The sequence below is a fragment of the Canis lupus genome, chromosome 17, assembly GCF_003254725.2.
Source record: "Canis lupus dingo isolate Sandy chromosome 17, ASM325472v2, whole genome shotgun sequence".
In the NCBI taxonomy this organism is placed as follows: domain Eukaryota; kingdom Metazoa; phylum Chordata; class Mammalia; order Carnivora; family Canidae; genus Canis; species Canis lupus.
This window is the reverse complement of record NC_064259.1, coordinates 22,727,084-22,750,877: the sequence shown is the minus strand read 5'-3', so window position 1 is coordinate 22,750,877 and position 23,794 is coordinate 22,727,084. Positions and strand designations below refer to the sequence as shown.

At 37.3% G+C, this 23,794-nt stretch overlaps 2 protein-coding genes across 9 annotated transcripts in view; both read right to left on the bottom strand.

Moving 5' to 3' along the window:
- SPDYA (speedy/RINGO cell cycle regulator family member A) overlaps window positions 1-13,913 on the bottom strand; it is a 34,671-nt gene extending 20,758 nt beyond the window's left edge. The window contains exons 1-4 of one of the 4 annotated variants that reach the window (XM_025454293.2): window positions 13,776-13,913; window positions 7,702-7,954; window positions 4,550-4,608; window positions 2,122-2,207 (exon numbers count right to left, since the gene is read on the bottom strand). In XM_025454293.2, coding sequence (XP_025310078.1) covers window positions 2,122-2,207; window positions 4,550-4,608; window positions 7,702-7,936 — 380 coding nt within the window. In that variant the 5' untranslated portion in view covers window positions 7,937-7,954; window positions 13,776-13,913. Of the gene's footprint in view, window positions 1-2,121; window positions 2,208-4,549; window positions 4,609-7,701; window positions 7,955-8,793; window positions 8,917-13,620; window positions 13,754-13,775 lie in introns of those variants that run through there. The other 3 variants (XM_025454294.3, XM_025454295.3, XM_025454298.2) reach the window with 3 other exon arrangements.
- A 6,482-nt stretch (window positions 13,914-20,395) lies between these two features.
- The window catches only part of PPP1CB (protein phosphatase 1 catalytic subunit beta), a 39,619-nt gene continuing 36,220 nt past the window's right edge, over window positions 20,396-23,794 (bottom strand). For all 5 annotated transcript variants that reach the window (XM_035700998.2, XM_025454291.3, XM_025454290.3 and 2 more), the window contains one exon: window positions 20,396-22,230. In XM_035700998.2, the coding sequence (XP_035556891.1) occupies window positions 22,126-22,230 (105 nt within the window). In that variant the 3' untranslated portion in view covers window positions 20,396-22,125. The remainder of the gene's footprint in view (window positions 22,231-23,794) is intronic.

The window sequence follows — 23,794 nt, the reverse complement described above, 5'->3', positions numbered from 1 at the left end:
TAATTTCTTACTTTATTATCCCTGATGGGGCTTAGTTAAGGGTAGACAGAAGCCAGAGGTTGGCCTTTTAGCATGCCTGTTGACTAAGGGAAACATAGAAAATCTATAATCAGAACTCCATTGTGATTCTATTCTAGATTAACAATTTTTCAGGATCAGTGTGATAAAATATCTATATTGTATACATATAAGTCAACTTCTAATCTGAAATAGATTTTCTTGGAGCAGAGTCCATTTTTTTTTTGGTGTAATAGTTAATTATGTTTATCCAAATAAAGAATTAAGAACATCCATATGTTAAAGGGTGCAAAAAAAAAAAGTTAGAGACACATTCCTTGCTTTTAAGAAGCCTACAGTCAAGTAGAAGAGGCAACTAAGTATGGAACAAACAACTGTGCAAGAGAATATGGAATAATAACAATAAAAGTTCAGAGTGTTATAAGAATATATAGGAGAGAAAAGGACCTGAGTGAGAATTGTGGCTGAGAAAATACTTAATAAGAACTATTGAGTCAGGCTATAAAAAAAGTATGACTAGATACAAAATGGAAGTTATAATCCATGTTATTTTTAACACGGAATTTATTATACCATTTGCAATACAACTGCACATACTACTATATAGTGTAAGCTGACATAGTGCTTCACTGGTAATAACATTACTAAAACATCAAATAAATCCAATTTCGGGAATCTGGTAAGAATTAAAACTAAAGCTTCCTTTGGTTTGTTTTTAATTTTCAAGTGGGGAAAAAACTACAAAATAGATATTGCATGAACATTCAGATACAATATAATACTAAAGAGACATGTAAACAGCAATGTAACTTAGTGGTTAATCACTGAATTTGGCCATTGGCAAGTCACACCTGAATTTGCATCCCAGCTCTGCCACTACTAACTTTTGTAAGATTGAGAAGTACTTTTCTTCCTAAGTCTCAATTTCCCCAACTGTAAAATGAAGATAATTAAATAATGTATCTCATAGAGAAGATTTAAGGAGCTTATTTAAAAAAACATTTTTGTGGTGTCTTGCATATAACATTCAATATTAGCTATTACTATTATATTCTCCCAATTTATCAATCATCACCAAATTTTATAGAGTTCATTTTTCCTCCAGCATGGGGAAATGTGTCTTCTGAATAAAATTAGGGATCAGTTTCTTCCAGTCCTATTCCTTGAATCACACTTTGAGTCTGAATTAAAGACTGAGTTAAAACTCATTCATCACTACGAACAGTTGTGCTATTCACCTTATTTTTATATGTAGTTCCCTAGTTAAGTACTTAAAATTATATTCATACATTCCCAACTGCAGTTTTTTATCTAGGTAGTAGGTAGAAAAAGTTTCGAGATTGAGATAGATTTTCTTAAACTACATTGCTTCTAGTAGAATAGATCACAAAGCTAATATGAACTGTCTAACACAAAGTCAATACAAGAACTGGAAAACAAAACTATCTTCCTTGGTCAAAGTTCAGTGTGTTAAGTAAGAGTCAGTCGTTACTAAAGGTATCAGTTATGAATAACTTCTATGTTATAGGCATAAACCTACAATCAGTATGTCTACAGCATTTTCCACAAACCGTTTAATGTAAAAGGGCAATGATGATGATTTTTACTATAAATTTACTGGAAGTTTCAGAGAGACTATTTTGGCTTTTAAAACATATCTAAGTTCAAAAGGAGAGAATCTGAGATAATTTATATGGAGCACTTTGAAAAATGAAAAAGTACAATACAAACTTAAGTGGAATACTTAATAACAAATCTTAAGCATACAGCAAGATCAGGTCAATGAAAAGAACATAAAAATACCATATTAAATTAAAAACACTATATCTTCTACATATAAAGGCCTATACAAAGATATATATCAGGTTTTAAAAAGTCTGTTTTATTTTTTTATGAGTCGCAATGTTAACTTTATTTACTTATTTCTTTAAGTAGGCTCTATGCCCAATGTGGGGCCCAAACTCACCACCCCAGAGATCTAGAGTTACATGCTCTACCAACCAAGCCAGCCAGGCGCCCCAAAATAGCCTCTGTTTTAAATTAGATATCATACATATATTATGAATAAGTACCACAAAAATCACTTATAGAAAGCATACTTACAGAGCAATAAAGAAATTTATCCTGGTATGCTCATTTATAGTAAATTTAGCTCTCTTGAAATAAACAAAGGTCATAGCCAAAAGATACTATAGGGAAAAAAGTAAAAGTTAATATTAATGTTTTGTTTTCATAAGTAAAACTGCTTTAAAATAGTTATCTTTAAGATGAAGAATAAACTAAAAATAATACAGCATTATTTATCTTTATTACAGAATTACCTATTTATTTGGGTCCTTATTTTTTGACTTCCTATATGATACAGTGAGAAATAGTTCTGAACCATTTAACATGATTAAGATTAGAATGAACTCCTAAGTTTTATTATTGCCAATATTTTTTGAACCAAAATCTCAATTTTTTCTATCTTAAATTTCAAATCCAAAGAGAAGTTGAAATAATAATTACAAAAACCATACATCCTTGTCCTAGATTCACCAATTGTTAGTATGTTGCCACATTGATTTGATGTATATATCTCTACAAAATTTTTTTCCTGACTCATTAATTGTAGATATCCATACTCACTATTGATTGACTGATTGAAGGGGGAGCAATTTTTAAGTCGAGGTAAAACCGACAAAGTTGCTTATATTTAAAGTTCACAATGTGATGATTTGATATACATATATATTGTGAAATGAACATCAAAATCATAACACATCCATCATCACACAGAATTATCTTTTTTTCTTTTAAGACAACGTAGGATCTAGTCTCTAGCAATTTCATATACTTACTTTTTAAAATAATCTTTTAAAAATAACTTCTAGTCAGAAATTATAACATGGCTCTATTTTCATTGGAAAAAAATTGTTTTAAATGTGTTATTAGAAAGATTTATCAAGTTTGGTATTAGGACCCTATGCCAGGTTCTATCTGTCCAAATTAAAAAGGACTTATAGTACTGATGTATTTGTTTCCCTCTCATAAAATACCTATTTATTCTACCTTCATAGGATTGACTACAAAGGTGAGTCCAAGTTTTCAAGGTAACTTTCAGTAGAGAACTCTTGAAATAGTGTTTTAAGGTATGGTATGCTTGTTAGCTACTTTAAAAGCACTGCCCCCTGCTGTCCAGCAACTTTAATTACCGTAATGCACTTCAAGTTGAAAACTACAACTCCACATGCACTTAATCTGCATAGACAGATATTTTATATGACGGTGTTACTGTTAATTTTTTAAAATGTGACTTTGTGAATATATTTTATTTTATTTTATTTTTTATTTTTATTTATGATAGTCACACAGACTGTGAGAGAGAGAGAGAGAGGCAGAGACATAGGCAGAGGGAGAAGCAGGCTCCATGCACCGGGAGCCCGACGTGGGATTCGATCCTGGGTCTCCAGGATAGCGCCCTGGGCCAAAGGCAGGCGCTAAACCGCTGCACCACCCAGGGATCCCTGTGAATATATTTTAAAAGATCTCATATTTTAGAAGTATATCATGAAAAATTTACGGATAAAATGTTAGGATGTCTGAGATTTGCTTCAAAATAACCCAGTTTTGGGAAGAATTAGAAGAAACAAGCGGAGCCATGAATTGATGTTTATAGTAGCTACATGATAGACACATGGAGGGTATTTGTTCTATTTTCTCTACCTCAAGGTATATATATTTGAAATTTTCCAGAATTAGATTTCCAAAATCCGAAATTAAGAAAACCAAACTCTGATTTTATCTTTGTTACCTTAACTTGAAATAAAAAAGTTCCTATCAATATTAACTTGATGGGTATTTAATCATAAACTAGTCTTCTATTCATCCCTAGCCCATTGGTTGGCACATTAAATTTAAGCGTGATGTGAATTCATGCTGAATCTTCTGATATGACTACCTGGTCTAAGATAGCATTTGCAAAGCTGAAATCATAACTGTCCAGCCAAATCTAAAGAGAATGGAAATACCATGGTCCCTAGTATGTACATGAGCATCAAGATGATCTTTTATGAAACACTGATTCCTAAATAAAGAATATAATAAACTAATTTTACTCTACAAAATTATTGGAATTTGTTTTATCTAAGTTACCTACAAAATATTAAAATGTATAATAGACTTCCTTAGCAGAATGAATGTCAGAATGTTCAGAATATTCTTTCTCTACAGGCTGATAAAAGGTAGTAATTCTGATCAAAACATAGTAAGTCTATACTGATTCTTGTTTTCAATCAAACAAATATAGACTTAAGGTCATTTAAATCTAATAAATAATACTCTACAATTCCTCAAGTATAAAAATGAATCTCTAATGTATGCTAATTTCAAAAATTAATGTGTAAGGATTTCACTTGGAAGGAGCAACACAGGCTAGTTCTTTTCCTAACCTTAATTGATATGACCGAAAATTCTATAAGGTTTTTTAAAAGTTCTGATGGTCTAGTAACATAATAATGCTGTTTAATGATTACATTGTTATCTAATTTACCTTGTCTGCAATTTTACAGCAGCAGTCCATCCACAAGAAATCTTGAATTAAATCGTCATCTACAACAAAAGATAGCTATGACTTGTTTTTTAAAAATAGAATGTTTCCTTTTGAAGAATCAATTTCTAGATAGATTATAAATGATGCTTAGAAAGCAAACAAAAATGGCTGAGTAGTGTTATTTAAAACGCAGTTTGCATTTCTTTGGTGTATTTACCATTGCAAGCATTGCACAAAGAGCTACTGCTTTACTCAGGTTTCCCATCTGATTTGCTCAGAGTGAAGGGGATATGGTGGAATGGTTTGGTTTCCTGACGATCCCAATAGCTCTTAGAGAAAAATATCTTGGGTAATTCTAGATTAGCTCTTTATTACTTTCAAAAATCAACCTTTACTGGTGGAAATGGAACCTGATAAAAGATAATGCAGTTTTTAGTAAATAATGGCTTAATGAATATTATTTGTTTTCTAAAGATGTTTTACTCTTGGGACGCCTGGGTGGCTCAGTAGTTGAGTGTCTTGCCTTTGGTTCAGGTTATGATCTGGAGGCCATGGGATTGAGTCCTGCATGGAGCCTGCTTCTCCTTCTGGCTATGTCTTTGCCTCTCTCTCTCTCATAAATAAATATAAATAAAATCTTTGAAAAAAATATATGTTTTACTCTTTCTACTACTTTCTCCTGATAGCCTCTTATTTATCTCTGTCCAATTATCTATTATCCAAACGTCAATAAAAATGTCTATATAGGGATCCCTGGGTGGCGCAGCGGTTTGGCGCCTGCCTTTGGCCCAGGGCGCGATCCCGGAGACCCGGGATCGAATCCCACATCGGGTTCCCGGTGCCATGGAGCCTGCTTCTCCCTCTGCCTATGTCTCTGCCTCTCTCTCTCTCTCTCTCTCTGTGACTATCATAAATAAATAAAAATTTTAAAAAAAAGTCTATATAAAGAAGATTCACAATTTATTAGCTATTTATAATTAACATTTAATTTTAGAAAAACAGTATTGACAAAAGATCAACAAAAATATTTTTAAAATATGTAAAAAGTAGGTCAAAAATACTTATTCAATTTTAAAAGGCTAAAATATATAATCCCTAAATATGAGTAGTTGTCAGAATATAATCTGAGAAAATCTGCTTTTGCCCATTCCCCTCTTCAAGTTATATAACAAACAAAACATACTTCTTTACACTGATTTTTACATCCTAGAAATATCATCAATATGGTCAAATATATGGAAGGTTCCAAGAATAAGTACTCATTTTCTTAGACTAATTAATTTCTGCCTTAATTCTATTCTTAAAAAGAAAACTCTATGTCAAACGTGGGGTTGTAACTCACAATTCCAAGAGTCAGATGCATGCCCTGATTGAGCCAGCCAGGCACCCAACTATTTCTTAAATTACACACGGTAGAGCCAGGTATTTTCTCTTATTTCTCATGATCAGTTATGAACAATAAAAATGTTCATGGGTAATAGTTTTGCACTAGTCTTTTTTTTTTTAAAGATTTTATTTATTCATGAGAAACAGAGAAAGAGGCAGAGACACAGGCAGACAGAGAAGCAGGCTCCATGCAGTGAGCCTGACTAGGGACTCCATCCCGGGACTCCAGGATCATGCCCTGGGCCGAAGGCGGTGCTAAACCGTTGACTACCCAGGCTGCCCAGTTTTGCACTAGTCTTAAAGAGAAAAGGGAAACTTATATTAACAGCATTCTAGATCCTGACAGGAAACATCCTGGTAGTTCAACATTTTCCTACTTATACTACTTACATTTTTTTCTTCTCATCTCATGCTCTTATTTTGCTTTTCTTTAAATCTTAACCAGCTTGTTCTCCTTTTCCTTCTTTCTTTCTCTCTCCCCCCCCCCCCACCTTTTTTTTTTTTTTTAAGATTTTTGTCTTTTAAGCAGGGTAAACACTCTTGTCCCCAACTCTCTTTTTTTTTTTTTAATTATTTATTCATGAGAGACACAGAGAGAAAGACAGAGACACAGGCAGAGGGAAAAGCAGGCTCCTTGCGGGGAGCCTGACATGGGACCTGATCCCAGGACCCTGGGATCACCTCCTGAGCCAAAGGCAGATGCTCAACTATTCAGCCACCCAAGCATATCATGTCCCCAACTCTCTTAGACACTAATGCCTGTTACCTGGATCTAACAGACTATGATATCTGTTTGACTGGATTCATTCCTATGGATATATACCAGAATTCGTCTACCCACTCTTTAATCTGTCTACCTTACCTTAAAAAAAAAATCTAAAAAAAAAACCTTCCCTTTCTTGGCTAATGGAAGTAATATAAAGGGGAGCCTGGGTGGCTCAGTTAGTTAAGCATCTGCCTTTGGCTCAGGTCATGATCCCAGGATCCTGCGGTTGAGCCTGGTATTGGGCTTCCTGCTGAGTGGGGAATCTGCTTGTTGAAGTTTGTTAAGAATTTTTTTTTTTAAGATTTTATTTATTTATTCATGAGAGACACAGAGAGAGAGAGAGAGAGAGGCACAGACACAGGCAGAAGGAGTAGCAGGCTCCATGGAGGGAGCCTGACATGGGGCTGGATCCCGGTTCTCCAGGATCGTATCCCGGGCTGAAGGTGGCACTAAACCCCTGGGCCACCAGGGCTGCCCTTGTTAAGAAATTTGTCAGCAATGTCTTATGATGCTGTCTTACTGACATTCCAAATCACTGCTTATTATCTGAACAAATAAATTTAAGATCATTTTCATTATAGGAACATGATGATAAAGGGTAATTTTTAACAATATTCCCCATATGTGGAGTGCCTGGCTGGCTCAATTGGAAGAGCACGCAACTCCTGATCTTGGGGTCAGGTCATGATCCCGTAGTCCCAGGACTGAGCCCCACATGAGGCTCCCTGCTCAGCGGGGAACTGGGCTCCCTGCTCAAAGGGAGTCAGCTTCTTCCTCTGACCCTCCCTTCTCTTGTGTTCTCTTTCAAATAAATAAATAAAATATTTAAAAAAACAAAAAGCAACCCAAATAAAACAAAAACAAATTGGTTGGAGACAGAGAATCTAACATAGAAAATAACATGCTCTTAGATTATTATGAAAAGAATAAAGTAGATCTTTGGATTCTCTTATTTTTTAAGTACTTTACAATTACCACTATTAAAATATTTTAAACCTACCAAATAATTTAAAGAAAGCAGTCATTTCCTGACGCTGTATAACTAGACAGGGTCCTTTGGGGCGTTTAGACTTGTTGGTATTATGTGCATTTTTTTCAGATGCTGGCCAACTATCTTTAAAAATAGGACGCTTCAGGTTAATGGGTTTTTTAGGCTGATGTGATCTATTTGACCCTGATTTTACATGAACAGTGACAGTAGGTGGTGTCTTACAACACAGCTGATTATGTCTCATTTTGCTTTCCCAAGATTCCTGTAAAAACAAAACATGTAATTATTTACCACACTCTTATTCATTTTTATATAAAAACAACTAATTGGATGACATTACCAGATGCATTCATATAAAATGTTACTGAACTTGCTACTAAAATGTTATTTGTTACAGTGACCCACATAAGAAATTGCTTTTAGAATTCAGTGCTAAGAAATGCTGTTTCCTTTGGATAATTGATATACCTTCGCTTCCCAATAATAAGATCCTGTATACCATTTTGCTTTGACTAGGGACTCCTAAATCAAATTTGAAAGTTAATTATAGGAACTATGCTGAGTCTATAATATATTTGTGATATTCTTTTTTCCTAATATGTTTAATTTTGCTTCCATTGACATAGTTTTGTCTTATGGTTATTATATGCCACTTCAAATTTTTTATAGAACAAGGCAAACTATTTCCAGAACTAAATTATTATCATATCAAGTCTTATATTGAAAGCAATCCCCCCACCACACACAAAACATTTTTTTACTGGGTAATTCCTTGATATGTTACAAAATTCACTTATTCAACAAGCATTTACTGGTATTTACTGAAAAATCAAAGACATTTTTAGCAAAGAAATGTAGGGTATATGTCCTTTGAGAGATTCTTGTAAATTGATCACTCTAATTTTTAAAGTTGTGAGTATATGACCATATTATCTGAGTGACTGATTATAAGTGTATATGAATGTACAGTGTTATAATCCAATAAAATCAGAAACAAAATTAATTCATCAATATTTAACAATATGCACGATCACTACCATTTGGTGGTAATTAGTTCACATAATTACTAGTTAGTATTACTTTTGTGGTCAAAGTACTTACAGGTGACAGGAAATGGAGGCATGCATAGACAAAGCATGAAACTACTCTAAGACCCTAATGAGAACCTCTGAATCCATAACTCACAGTGACCCAGGCAGCCATGCCTCCCTTGGTGTTCAAGGAGTTAGGTACAGATTCTCCTTCCTGACCCTCAGAAACTTCCCTGCTGAAGGAAGGAATGGAAAGTAAGATTGGATATATAAGGGCTAGATCAGCAATGTCCAATATAGTGTGAGCCACATATGTAATTTTATATTTTTAAAGCTTCATTACAGAAGTACAAATAAGCAAAATGAACTGAATTTTAGTAATATATTTTATGTAATCTAGTATACCTAAAATATCATTTTAATGTGTAATCAACATAAGAATTAATGATATTTTACATACTTTATTTTTCACACTAAGTTTTTGAAATCTGGTGTGTATTTACATTTACAGTATATCTCAATTCAGCTGCTAAATTTCTAACAGAGTGAAATGTAGTCTTTTTTTTTTTTTTTAGTGAAATGTAGTCTTACCAAAACAGTAGTAAGTAAAAATATTTTACACTCTTTCAGTACTTTAAGTAAAAATTCTTCAGTTGCACCATCCACATTTCAATTGCTCATCAGCCACATGTAGCTAGTTGCTACCATATGAGACAGCAGAGGGCTAGATACTGAAGAACTAGGCAGAGGAAATTATATTCAATCAATTCTATAATTGCTTCTCCTCCGTTTCACTTCCCTCCCTCATCTTTCTTCTTAGATCCTAAGGTCCAACCAAACTGAAGACAGTTCTGGAGTCGGAGTTGGTGGTGTTACAAACTCCAGAGAAAAAGGAATGGGTGATAACTGAACCTTGAGACTTCTATAAAAACTTTCTGCTATTTCCAACCCACCTCCTCAGGGAGACAGCTCGAGGTCTCATCTGCATCTTCCCTCCCCCCCACCCCAAAGTAAGAGCAGCCTTATGATCTAGACGGAAAAAATTGATATCAGGCTTCTCAAACTGGGGTGAGGTGTCTAAGCTCGGGGGTGGGAAGTACCAGAATACAGAAGAACTATGGCATATCTCCCAGGAGGTAAGTTTTATTCAATATTAAGTAAATAACTTAAAAGTGTTATTTTAGACAACCATGGATATACTGTGAAATAAAATGCAAATATTATCATATAAATAGATATATATGTTCACAGTATAGGCATTACACTATTACACTAAACCCTTATGTGTTGGGATAGTTCACATAAAATTTGAAGAGATAAAGAACTGCTGAAATTCCCCAAATAGAGAGATTCATTGAAGTTAATCAGCAAACACTGGCAGGAAAGTTACAGAGGAACTTAAGGAGAGAAGCTATCAATGCTCTACTCTTGGTCATATTCTACCTTGAGGTAGTTTTAAATTTTGCTCTTTATTTAGATATACTGAGAGAATAGAGTTCTCATAGCAAGAGGAAAAGAATGCAAGGCAAATAAAAAATTATAAGCCATTACAAGAGGCACCTGGGTGGCTAAGTCAGTTAAACATCTGCCTTTGGCTCAGGCTGGATCCCCAGGGTCCTGGGATCCAGCCGTTCTTTCGGCTCCTGCCTCAGCCAGGAGGAGTCTGCTTCTCCCTCTCCTGCTGCAGCTCCCCCTGCTTGTTCTCTGTCTCAAGCACTCTCTCTCTCTCAGATAAATAAATAAATAAATAAATAGCCATTTCAGGAAAAGGTAAGAGAGAAGGGGAAACTAGGAGAAACTATGCTTATATGGCAAAATCCTTTAATGAGTTTTTACATGGGTTCCACCGACATGAAAAAAAATCATAACAGAATTCACACTTCAATAGGATGTCTGGGATTTTTTGTTTTTGTTTGTAAATAGACCACAGCCAATCTAGAAGCATCTGAAATAATTTCTTTTCTCTAGAGATAGTAACATAAAGAGTTTTAGGGGTGGTGGTCCACAGAATCATACAATAGAAGTAGTATTTGGGGACTCATCTGCCTATATGAAATATCTAATTGCAATATCCAATGGCAATTCAGGGCAGGAAGGGAAACCTTAAATTCCTTATAATTTTAGTCTCATAATGAGCACTTAATATATGCCAGACATTGTGCTAAAAGTTTTACATATTTTCTCATTTAATCCTCAGAATATTTCTATAAAAGAGGCATTATCTTATCCTTATTTTCTAGATGAGAAATTTGAGGTTTAGGGAAGAAGAAATTTGCCTGTGGACACATAATTAGCGAGTGATAAAGTTAGGACTTGATCTGGTATTGTTTGACACTAAAGTCCCATATACTCTAACCACCATTTTAAAATCAGGTTTGTTTTTTTTTATTTAAGATTTTATTTATTTATTCATGAGAGACAGAGAGAGAAGCAGAGACACAGGCAGAGGGAAAAGCAGACTTGCTGCACAGACCCCAGGACCCCAGGATCATGACCTGAGCCAAAGGCAGATGCTTAACTACTGAGCCACCCAGGTGCCCTTAAAAACCAGTTATAAAAATTAAGTGAATTCATGCGTAAAATACATGACACATGGTGAGCAGTCCAATATTACTGTCATCTTGCCAGGAAAACAAAGCCAGTTCATGAGCTTACGCTTTATAAAAATTTAAGTCTAGCATTTGCATTGTAAATGTGCACAATACATTGTGACTTAATGGTTAAATAAGCCATTGTTTTAGGGAAGACGGATGGGCTTATCACCTTTTTACTAAAATAAAATGACTCTTAAAAAAGGATCCTTATATTTTTAAATGACTACAGCATTTTTCTCTATCAGAACCACAAAATTTAAGTTGTTAAAAGAACAAGATAGCAAATTTAAGAAAAATATTCTGGCAAAATTGCTGGAAGCTTTGATGGGCTATTATCAAATCTCGATTATTTTGATGTTTTAGTTTTTTCTGACTTAATTTATCATCTAATGGTTATAGTATACTTTTAGTCTCAGCCAAGTACTAGGTGCTACAGCATTTGTAAAATTGTACGGCACAGCTGTTTTAACAAGAAATCCAAATCTAATTATAAATCCAACCCAGGGTGCCTAGGTGGCTCAGTCAGTGGCTCCCTTTGGAACAGGTCATGAGCCTCAGGGTCCTGGGATCAAGCCTTGCATCTGTCTCCCTGCTTAGGGAGGAGCCTGCTTCTCTCCCTCTGCCTGCTGCTCTTCCTGCTTATGCTCTTTTTCTCTCTTGTCAAATAAATAAACACAATATATTAAAAAAAGTTAAATAAATCCAACCCATTAGTGAATAAACCAAGTAGTTCAATGAAATGGTGGGAGTAAATGGAAACTAGATTGAACAGAATTATAGGAGTGATATGTTACAAAAGGATGTGCAGGAGGTGTGAACATACCCCCCCTCACCTCTTTTCTAAATGTGGTGACCATTAGAAGAAAATGAACAGCAGCTAAAAGGGACAACAGTCAAAGGACAATTTGTTTTCCTCTTTTCTTTTTTTTTTTAATTTTGTTTTTCTTTTAAAGACAGGATTCTTAAGTGTTCCTGAAGGCAGAAAAGAAGCCAGTTGGTAGCATATGTTAAAATACTGGAGAATAGACCTTTATTAAGACCTAATTCTGTCTAGCTATATGACCCTAGGCTATTCAAGTCCTGGGAGCACCCATTTCCTTACTTAGGATATTAAGATAATAGAAACACCTGTTTTCTTAGAACCTGGTGCATATTAGTATTCAATAAAATGACCTATTATTAGATGTTAATAATGCATATTTAGGGCAGTCCGGGTGGCTCAGAGGTTTAGCGCCGCCTTCAGCCCAGAGCCCGATCCTGGAGTCCCGGGATCGAGTTCCGCGTTGGGCTCCCTGCGAGGAGCCTGCTTCTCCCTCTGCCTGTGTGTCTCTGCCTCTCTCTCTGTCTCTGTGTCTCTCATCAATAAATAAAATCTTTTGAAAAATAATGCATATTTAGTAGAGTTAATGAGTAATGCCTCGCATAGTGCTGAATCCTTAGCAAAAACTCGATATACAGCAGCACTGTTACTGTATCTCTTACAGGTAAGAGAATCTTTCAAGCAAAGAAGAGTCAGAATATGATGGCCACATTTCATCTCCACCTAATAAATATCATTTAAGTGTTAAACTTTTATTGGTAACAGATCATAAGCACTTCAAGATGGGCTTTTTTTTTTTTTTTTTGTCAGAGAATAAAATTCGTTAACAGGCAGGACCTCAGTTTTAACGTAGCATGGGTGTTTTGGTCTATAAGCGTTCAATCCCTTCACAAGTTTCTTTTTTTTTTTTTTTTAAATCGAAGCTAAAAAAAAAATAAAAAGGTAAAATAAAAAAATAAAATAAAAAATCGAAGCTGGCTGGCCTGCAGCGGTGGTGGACGTGGAAGGGAAGGACACCTGGAAACTGAGGGAGAAGGGCTCAGGGCCGGGCACTGAGATGCACCAGCTCGGACCTCGGGACCTCGTGACTCTGGGGAAGGCGACGCGCTGAAGCGGATCCACGTGCAAGGGGCGGCCTCCCTCGAGATCCGACCGCGGCACGGCGCCGGCACCGGGAGGATAACGGCGGGCGGGTCGCCGAGTCCCCCGACCCAGCCCCACCCCCACCCCCACCCCCACCCCCACGCCGGCGCCTCTGCTGCCCGCAATGACCAGCCGCCCAGGCCCGCGGCCGACCCCGCGCCCTCGAGGCCCCCAGAGCGAGAGCGGCGGACTGAGGGGGCCGCGCCGGCTGCCACCACAGCCGCGCGTCGCCGTCGCCGTCGCCGTCGCCGTCGCCCCGGGCCGCCGGGCTCCCATCTCCAGGCCCCGGGCACCGCGAGGGCGGGCTCGCGTCGCGGCAGGGGCGCCTGAGGGGACTCACGGGCGGAAGCGTGTGGGCAAGGGGCCGCGACGGCCGCCACACCCTCACACACGGTGGGCGACGCGGCCCGCCGCCAGAGCGAGGGAGGGACCGGGCGCAGCCCCAGCTGGAGGGTGGCCGGCGAGGCCCCAGGCCGGGGCGCGAGCGGAAGATACCTGCGGAAACGTGGGGCTGGGGAGCGGGGGCAGGGCCGGCGGCAGCCTCCCTCGGGCGCTCCGGGGCCTTAGGCGGTTGCTCGCCACTCGCTCAGCCGCGCTACCGGCTCAGAGGCCTCCCGCCCACCCCATCGCGGGCCAATCAGCGTACAGAGCCGCCGCCGGGGGCGGGGCCTGCCCGCGTCTGCGCGCGCCGCCCCCCCGCCCCCAGCTCCAGCTCCAGCTCCAGCTCCAGCTCCAGCTCCAGCTCCAGCTCCAGCTCCAGCTCCAGCTCCAGCTCCAGCTCCAGCTCCAGCTCCAGCGCTCCTGCGCCTGCGCGCCGCCTGCGTGCCGAGCTCCCGCTACCTGCGGACCTTCTACCTGGCCTTGCTGACCCTCCGGGCCGGGTCCTGGAAGAACGCCACCACCCTCGCAGACCTCGCTGGCCCGCCAATTTAGCCCCTTTCCCTTGGACACTCTTGGGTTAGAGCCATTTATTTACGTTCCCGGGTTAGATGGAGTTAGATGGAGACGTCCTGCGGGGCTGGGACTTGAGGTCTTCCCTAAGTCACGTCCACCTCGCAGCACAAGCAGGACACCTTGCACACACGCTGGCAGGTACTAGATAGAGAGACGTCAATCGTACGATGACAAAGAATCAGAAGTGAACTTTGCAGCAGCCATTATAATGCCCATACAATTACTGCTATGTTTAACTATATAATCAGAAGAAGAGACCACTTAAACTAAAAAAGGTGTGAATACCGTGTTAAGGGTGATGTTACACTATTCCATTGAATCTGCTGTTCTAAGCAGTACATTTTTCTACAGGAACCTTTCCATTTTGGTCTCATCGAAGCCCTCGGCCAGGTGCCCGGGATGTAGTGGATGCTTAGTTAACACTTACTGAATGAATAAAAGGATTCTTCATAGCTTTTTTCCCCCTCCTGTGACATCCTTTCTTCACTTCCCTTCCACCACCTGTGGAAGCACGCCAGTATGACAAGATTCATCGGAGCAAGAAATTCTATTTGAAAGATGGTGTTATGTGTTTTGGAGGGAAGGACTATGTATTTGCAAAAGCCGCTGGTGATGCAGAGTGGTAAAATATAAGCTCGGTACACCATAAACATCAGTGGACTATATTACATATTGTGGAACATTTTTATTTTAAATATAGTCCAATACAGAGATGCTCAAATTTTAGTTCACTGTATGGAATTTTAAAAAATTAGAATTCTGATGTAGAAAAAAAAAAAAGCAAACATGCTTCCTCTCCCCCCACACCATTAACATATCATGGCCTTTTTTCCACGTTGCTGCCCTCTTTCTAAAGTCAGTTTTATTGACTGGGCAATACTCCAGAGTGGGATGGACCAAATTTAAATCATTTTGATATCTGGGTTGCTTCCAATTTTTCAGCTCCTACGGTTATTACACTTAAAAACAAATTTGGTAAAAAAAAAAAAAAAAAATTTGGTTTTGCCAATTTGTGGTATTTCCTAGCACTTAGTTACTCAGCAACCCGGAAGTATGACTTTGTTAGGTCCCTTCTTTCTTGGGCTCTCACACAGCAAGATCTGAGAGATGAGGGTGGTGTAGTCTGGGAACTCATTTTCCTTAGGAATGCCACCTTTCCCCTTGGCCCTTACATGGTGGAATGGACCAAGAAAATATCAACTGGTCATGAGAACCTGCAACATTTATGCTCCTAGGAAAATAACTGCGTTAAGCCTCATTCCTCTGGTTTCCCTGGATTCCTCTTTTATCCTCCAATATATTGGAGTCACTGTGATTATTACTTTCCAGCTTTGTGTATAGAACGTTTACAGGACTGTAAATGTTCACTATATGGAAATACAGACACAACTAAAATGTAAGGCACAAGGAGTTGTGCAACTTGAGATGCATATATAATGCAAAGATAAAGTAGTTAGTAGAGGGTACTCTCTAGGACCCCAAAATCTTCACACATTTTCTTAAGTAAAATGTATATGGAAAAGTCAGCAAATACACATAGATGTTAATAAAGCTACTGGGGAAGAGGCTTACCACTTAAAGTTTTGGCTTCAATTTGAGAGTTATGACCAGGCCTTCATGAGTGTTCTTGTTCTTGGGTTTTTCTATGTTGGGTCCATGATACAGAGGAAAGAAAATCACAGGTCTCGTTTGAATTCAAGTACTTTCACTTTTCCAGCTATATGAATGTGGGCAAATTCTTTTTATGCTTCAGTTAAGAGTAAATGTGGGATGTAAGTGTATGGGACAGAGTTGATACTGTGGTAAGCTGTTGAGCAGTGGACTAGCATACACAGTAGGTGGTTAGTTCTGTTCTTGCCTCCTCCATTTGATCTGGCACTTGGCTGATAATTCAATAAGCATTTCATAAGAGCCTTCATATTATTGCTTAGTCCTTTTCCTCTTTACATCCATTCTGTCCACCATCTCTAGTGCACAGCTTTGTTATCCCCTCACTAAAATGTTATTGATGATTGCCCACAGCCTGATCATTCCCTGTGCTGTCTGCATTGCCCTGGTTTGTTCTCATTCTACTAAATATATCTCCCTCCTATATCCAGACTTACTAACTAATATGCTTGCTTTTCTCAAAGCATGTCTTGAACTTTCTTCTTTGAGCTGGCATATAATGTGCTTTTTTTCATTTAAATTTTCTAATATCCATCCTTTAAAACCCAACTTAGGTCATCAACCCATCCTCTGAGTACTTAATAAGTGCAAGACTCTGTGCCATTCCTGAATTCCTGCAGCACTTTCTGAAGTTCTGATTTTTGCAATCTTATTAACCAGCTATCTTTTTAAATAAAAAATTATTTTTATTATGTGTACATATAGATACAATTTTACATAAATGGCATTGCATACATACTTTAAAAATGGAATGTTTGCTATGTACAAAAGAATATATATATAGTAACATATATGCAGGCAGAGCGTAATAAAAGTCGAGAAGCCTTGACCCACCAAAAAAGCATGAACCTAACACCCAAGAAACTACATAAGCAATTTTTTTGAGATCCTATATGTTCCTCCTCCTCCCCTTACTTTCCAAAAGAGGTGACTTTTGTTTTTCCCATTCCCTTTCCTTAAGATTTACTGTAAGTATCCTTAAACATAGGTTTTATTTGTAAATTTAATATTTTGTATTTTTCATAGTTTAAGATTTTAACATGCTAATGCTGAACACTGTAAATCTTTTGCATCGTTGTATAGAATTCTGTTCTACGAATATACTGTGATTGCTCCTGTGAATGGTCATTTGGATCAATTTTTGCTCCTGTGCATGTTATAGGCCATCTTGTACACAGACTTGATTATCAGCGGCTGTGCCTCTGTAAGACCGTATTAGTTATAGTTGGAAAGGTTCTGGTTAGTTGGGTGGTCTGATTGCTCAGTGCCCACGTTTCAAATATTCAAGTACTACTTCTGCTTGTATATGCCCCATGGTGCACACATGTAGTTTTCCTATAAATGCTTTTAAGTGAAAATGATGAGTTTTAGGATATGTAATTTACAGGATTATTAATTGTTGTACTAACTTTATCTATATGCTCAATGTAGGGCTCAAACTCACAACCCTGGGATCAAGAGTCACATGCTCTATTAATGGAGCAAGCCAGGCACCCCTAGTTGTACCAAATTTAAGAGTTCCCATTAGTCTACATCTTCCCAACTTTGTATTTTCAGACTTTTTGTGACCAGATTATCTTTTGAAGTATGCCATAAAGAACCTTTGGATTTTCTTTTTAGTACCCCTTTTCTGGGAAATATTCTACTCAACCTCCCAAGCCTTTTGGGGCAGGATAGCAGCTATATTCATACAGTATCATCTCTTTTCTTCCCTTGTTGGGAGTCATAAGGGCCTTTGATCCAAGCTAGGCCAAATTCTCTTCTTGGAATTTTTGTACTAGGACCCAAGAATTCAGCATGGTGGACTGCTTTATTATTTTAAAAAATATTTTACTTGACAGCACAAGCAGGGGGAGTGGAGGGAGAGGGAGAAGCAGGCTCCCCACTCAGCAGGGAGCCTGATGTGGGGCTCAATTTCAGGACCCTGGAATCATGACCTGAGCCAAAGGCAGACATTTTAACCAATTAAGCCACCCAGGCGTCCCTGACTGCTCTTTTATATGGAAGCAATAAAAACTCCTGAGAAGTATCAGGATAGAATCATCAATCTAACAAGATAAAAGGAGTGCATTAAATTTCTCTCTAGAATAGTTTTCTTCACTGTACCTTATTCTTTTGTTCCTTACTGAAAATATCTTGGTTATCTTCCTCCATACTTGCTTCTGCTTATGATATATCCTTATTTGTAAAATCAAGGTGAGAGTTTCTCTAATTTCAAGTTGAGATTCCTAATTTTAAATGCTCATAAATACTAGGCAACTTTTGAAAGACAAAATGTTACATATGTATCACTTTTCTAAAAATGTTTGTAGTAGCTCACAACAAAGGTTACCTTAAGGTCAATTAAACAAAGAACCATGGGGCACGTGGGTGGCTAAGTGGTTGAGTGTCTGCCTTTGGCTCAGGTCATGATCCTGGGGCCCTGAGATTGAATCTGGCATTAGGGTCCTGGTGGGGATCCTGCTTCTCCCTCTGCCTATGTCTCTGCTTCTTTCTCTGTGTTTCTCATGAATAAATAAGTAAAATAAAAAAGCAACAACAAAACAAACAAACAAACCAAAAAAAGAAAACCCAGAGAACCAGACTAAAGAAAGGGGGGGATCAACAAGGAAGGAATCATAACTTAGAAAGTTTGATTCTGAACAAGAGACAATTTCCCTAGTATGTTGTCAGGTGCTAGCTATGAAATCTTTCCTTAAGTAACTGGACACACTTCTCATATTTTTAAAATTAAATAAAAAAATTTTTGAGAGAGAGTAAGTTGTGAGTTGTGGGGAGGGGAGGAAGGAGAGAAAAAATCTTAAGCAGGCTCCACGTTTATTGCAGAGCCCCCCCTCCCCCCCCCCCCACCCTGAGCCAAAGGCAGACACTCAACCTCTGAGCCACCCAGGCGTCCCATGAAGAAACAGTTTAAAGAGAATAAACATAATAAAACTCTGCATGTATATTTACACTTAATCAGTTTATGTCTTATTTAACTCTTGTTCATTTTGCAAGGTATGCGGTCACTTTAAAATCCTTTTAACCGCTTCTTAGCTGTTTAAGGAAATTATAAAACACTGAAAACTATTTGCAAAGGGGACATAGTATTTCTAAGGGGATGCCACTGGTATAGTCAGGCTTTTTAGTGTCTTCTCAGGCACAGCTTTGATTAAGGGATGGATGCATAAGGAAACACAGAAGTGGATTAGGTCAAGGTAGCAAAAGCAGAGTAAACCTATTTTCCTTCCCTAAACACATTTTTAGTGTAAAGATGTGAAAGAAAATAACTGTTCTTTGGTTCAAGAATTATAGTTGCCAAGGAAACAAAGGAACATACCTGAACTTATACTATTTCAATTCCTTGGCTCAATAAATACACTTTCATATTCTTAAGGAACACATCTCAAGATGTTCCTGGCTTTCCCTCAGATGAATTATTTTTTTGAAAGGCATATATATTCTCTGAACACTTTCAATTAACCGACCACCTTTTTAAGCTTTAAAATTCCTCTTGCTGGTATTCTGACTCAACATTTGGCACAAACCAGGCTTGATGATCATGATTAAATTTGTCCTGAGGCAAAATTAAAACAATGAATGTTAAAGTTTCAAACACAAGGGTAGCACACTGTAGTTGATTCTTTCCATTCAGGAACAAATAAAAACGTAACCCAATACTCTGTGATCCATCACATCAGCATGTTTGATTTTAAACGTCATGACATTTGGATTAAACATAAATTTGAATATAGAAATCATTAAAAATCAGAGAGGAAGAATGATATAAACTAGTGACACTAGAATCACAGGATAATTTTCTCCTAAGAAATGAAGTTTTATTTACCTGAAGTAGCAGTGTTACCAACTAAGTAGTATTTGTAACACATTATATGACAAAAACTTTAAAGTAGTTTTAAGATCACCTGAATGTTTGTTTATTTATTTTAGTAATCTCTACATCCAACGCGGGGCTCAAACTCACAACCCTGAGGATCAAGGGTCATATACTCTCCCAACTGAGCCAGCCAGGAGTCCCACAGCTTGAATAATGTTTAAACATGATAAATTTCTACCCTTCAAATTTAGTGACCAGTACTAATTTGCTTAGTGATTATTTTTTCATATTCAACACTGACCTGGATGAATTATTATAAAAAAACCACAGTAAGTTAAATCCAAATTAATGTTCTAACACTGAGATTAATAAGACTGCCCTGTCTCTTACCAAAGGTTTATTTTTCTAGACTTCTTCCTATGACTACTAAGAGTACATCTAAAATTCTATTAGAAATTGCTCAACTTACACTCAGATTAAGAAAATATTTAAATCACATCACATAAAAGCCTGTGTAACCTAATACATCACATGTAGTACATGAACACTTCCAGAAAAGAATCAACTCAATGTATGTCAAAGACATTAAAATCTGTTTGAACAGAATGTGTTTAAATGTCTCATTGTAAAAGGAAAAAAAAAAAAAAAGGAATAAAGTGACCAGTCAGGCTTCATATCAATTAGACAACTTTTACTAAATGAGAAAACTACATTTAAAATGTGCTTTAAAACAAAATGGAATTAGAAAAAAAAAAAAAAAAAAGACATATGCATTTGAAAGAACTTTTGCACTGTGCTGAAAATCAAATCTCTTGCAGTAATACAATACGCCAATTCATAAAATGTAAGTTAACAGAATTCTCAATTGAACATTTTCAAAGACAATATTAAGGTCAAGAATTTCACATCAATGGTAGCACATATAGAAGGGCATTATAAATATGATGTCCATCTCTATGAAGCTTACAAATTTGACAATACTCAATAAAAGCTTTTAGAATCACATTCAAAAGGGTCTCATCCAAAGAATCACAAATCTGTGTCCTATAAGTTCTCCTTCTAAAATCTTTATGTTGACTCTTCTACTCCTTGTCATTTGTTAATACTAACCCTTTAAAAAAAGAGAACAGGAAAAGAAATGCTGCAATAAACCCTTGATCATGTACAGAAATTATTGCTACTATAGTTCACTACAAAGCATGTCTATACAATATTGTATGAACTTTGATCATGAAAAATCAGAATAAAAATCTTTAGTGACATAAGCCTTACAATCGTATACAACATTCACATGGCAATATTAGACAGTTAAGCACCCAATAACCATTTTGACAAAATGTCCCACTGACCAGCATTCATTTAAATACATCCTTCGTACAGAGGGAGGAAAAAAGAGATAGTGTCAGCTTTCCAAGGCTTGTCAAAAAAGGATTCTCATGTTCTGTGGGTCTAAAAACAAATAGCAACAACAACAACAACAAAAAAAACCCCAAAAAAACAAAACCAATGCAGGTGAGGGTGTTACCAGAAAGTTAAGCATGCCAAAAGGTGTTTCGTGCGAATTAAAACCTAAAGCCAAGGTACCACATAATCACATTACCAACTAGTTGGGTAATACTATATGAGCCTTATCTTAAAGTTAAATGAAATGCTACTGCACAATAGAGCATCAATAAGTTAAAAATTAGAGTGCACAAATCCAAATCAGTGGCAATTTCTGTAATAAAGCAAAATATTCACTATCAGCTGTAAAGTTTGCCCAAACTGTTTGATTCAATCACTGGATTGGATAGTTTGCCTGTTTTTTAAAAAATATCGATCTCTAAAATTCCTTTTTATTGTAATGAGGCATTAAGTTTTCTTAGTAAGATCAAACAGGTACATAAGTAAATAAGCAAGGGAAAATAATAGTTGGTGAATGTCTTTAAAGCTCTTCCCACATTTCACTTGTAAAAATGTTCAGGGAAAAAAATGTGAAATATTTGCCATTATTCTAGCAAAAACAAAACAAAACAAAACAAGCTCAAAATAATTAAACAACCAAGCAACACTAAAACCACATTACACAGATGGATCATCATGCTTTCATCTGGTTTAACTATCACATCTAGTTTAACTGGGATGCTTTCAACTTTAAAAACTGTGATACGTGAAGATGTAACTTTAATGGGTAATTTTGAATTTGGATTTAACTTTGCTGAATATTATAACAGGTATACTTATTAGAATACAGTGTAGCACATCTTTCTATTAGAAAAAAATTTAAGATCCTTTACCCGTCTCCTTAAGTTAAAGGTGTGACATCATAAAGGGTGTCAAATGGCTGGATGGTTTTACAGTGCACACTTATATATTATGAAGTATGTCCTTAACAAATCTGATGGTTTCTTTACAGAGTTCCTTTCTTCACCTTTTCTTCGGCGGATTAGCTGTTCGAGGTGGAGTGACAGGACGTCCTGAATTCAGTCCACCATACTGGTACTTAGCTTTCTTTTCAGATGGTTTCAATATCTTAAAGCAAATAATTTATTAATAGTGTTATTCTTTCAAGTGCAGTAAATTTAAGAAAATCATTATAAAAGTGGGCTTTTCAAGAAATAACAAATTATAAATATTTACATAATTACATAAATTGCAATTAAAATATAGAAAAAAACCCCAGAAAAGTTCCAAGCACATTTATCACATTTAAAGTGTGCAAATGACTAAATATTTGAATACTGTTATTATTTGTCATTCCCGATAATTAACAAAAGCTCAAGCACACAAATCCTATCAACTATCCAATCCTTTAAGTAAAAAGAAAAAATTATTTTCATTTAGTTAAATAATTTCTTTATTTTGAAAGAGAGAGAGGGTGTGTACATGGGGGTTGGGTAAAGGGAGAGAGAGAATCTTAAGCGAGGCTCCACTCCCAGCATGCCAGTTCAATCTCACGACCCTGAAGAGTTGGACACTTAAACGACTGAGCCACCCAGGAATCCCCAGGTGAAAAAAAAAAGTCTTAATTAATGTACCTCTGTGGTGAGGAAAGAACACTCAGTTTATAAGTCAAAAGACTAAGCTGGATAGACACATAAGATGCTCAACATCACTTATCATCAGAGAAATACAAATCAAAACTACGATATCTCACACCTGTCAGAATGGCTAAATTTAACATAGGAAACAACAGATGTTGGCGAGGATGCGGAGAAAGGGGAACCTTCTTACACCGTTGGTGGGAATGCAAAGTGGTGCAGCCAGTCCAGAGGTCCCTCAGAAAGTTAACAATAGAACTACCCTAAGACTCGGGATCCCTGGGTGGCGCAGCGGTTTAGCGCCTGCCTTTGGCCCAGGGCATGATCCTGGAGACCCGGGATCGAATCCCACGTCGGGCTCCCGGTGCATGGAGCCTGCTTCTCCCTCTGCCTATGTCTCTGCCTCTCTTTCTCTCTCTGTGACTATCATAAAAAAAAAAAAAAAAAAAAAGAACTACCCTAAGACTCAGCAATTGCACGACTAGGTATTTACCCAAAAGGTACAAAAATACTGAATCAAAGGAAGACATGCACCCTGATATTTTCAGCAGCATTATCAACAAGAGCCAAATTATGGCAAGAGATCAAATGTCCATTGACTGATGAATAAAGATGTGGTATAGATATACAATGGAGTACTACTCTAACCATAGAAAAGAGTGAAATCTTGCCACTTCCACATGAATGGAACTAGAGTGTATTATGCTAAGTGAAATAAGTCAGTCTGAAAAGGACAAGTATCATACAAAAAAAGAGAGAAGCATAGGGGCAAAAAGGGAGAGAAGCAAACCATAAACCGTAAAATAGATTCTTAACTATAGGAACAAACTGAGGGTTGATGGAGGGAGGTAAGCAGGGGTAGAGGTTAAATGAGTGGTGTGTATTAAGGAGGGCACTGGTTATGATGAGCACTAAGTGTTACACCTAAGTGACCAATCACTAAATCCTACTCCTGAAACTATTATTACACTGTATGTTAACAAACTTTGCCACTATTTATTTAGAGGGTAGTCACAACCTCTTTCGCCTTACTTTTTTACATGTAGATCTTTAAA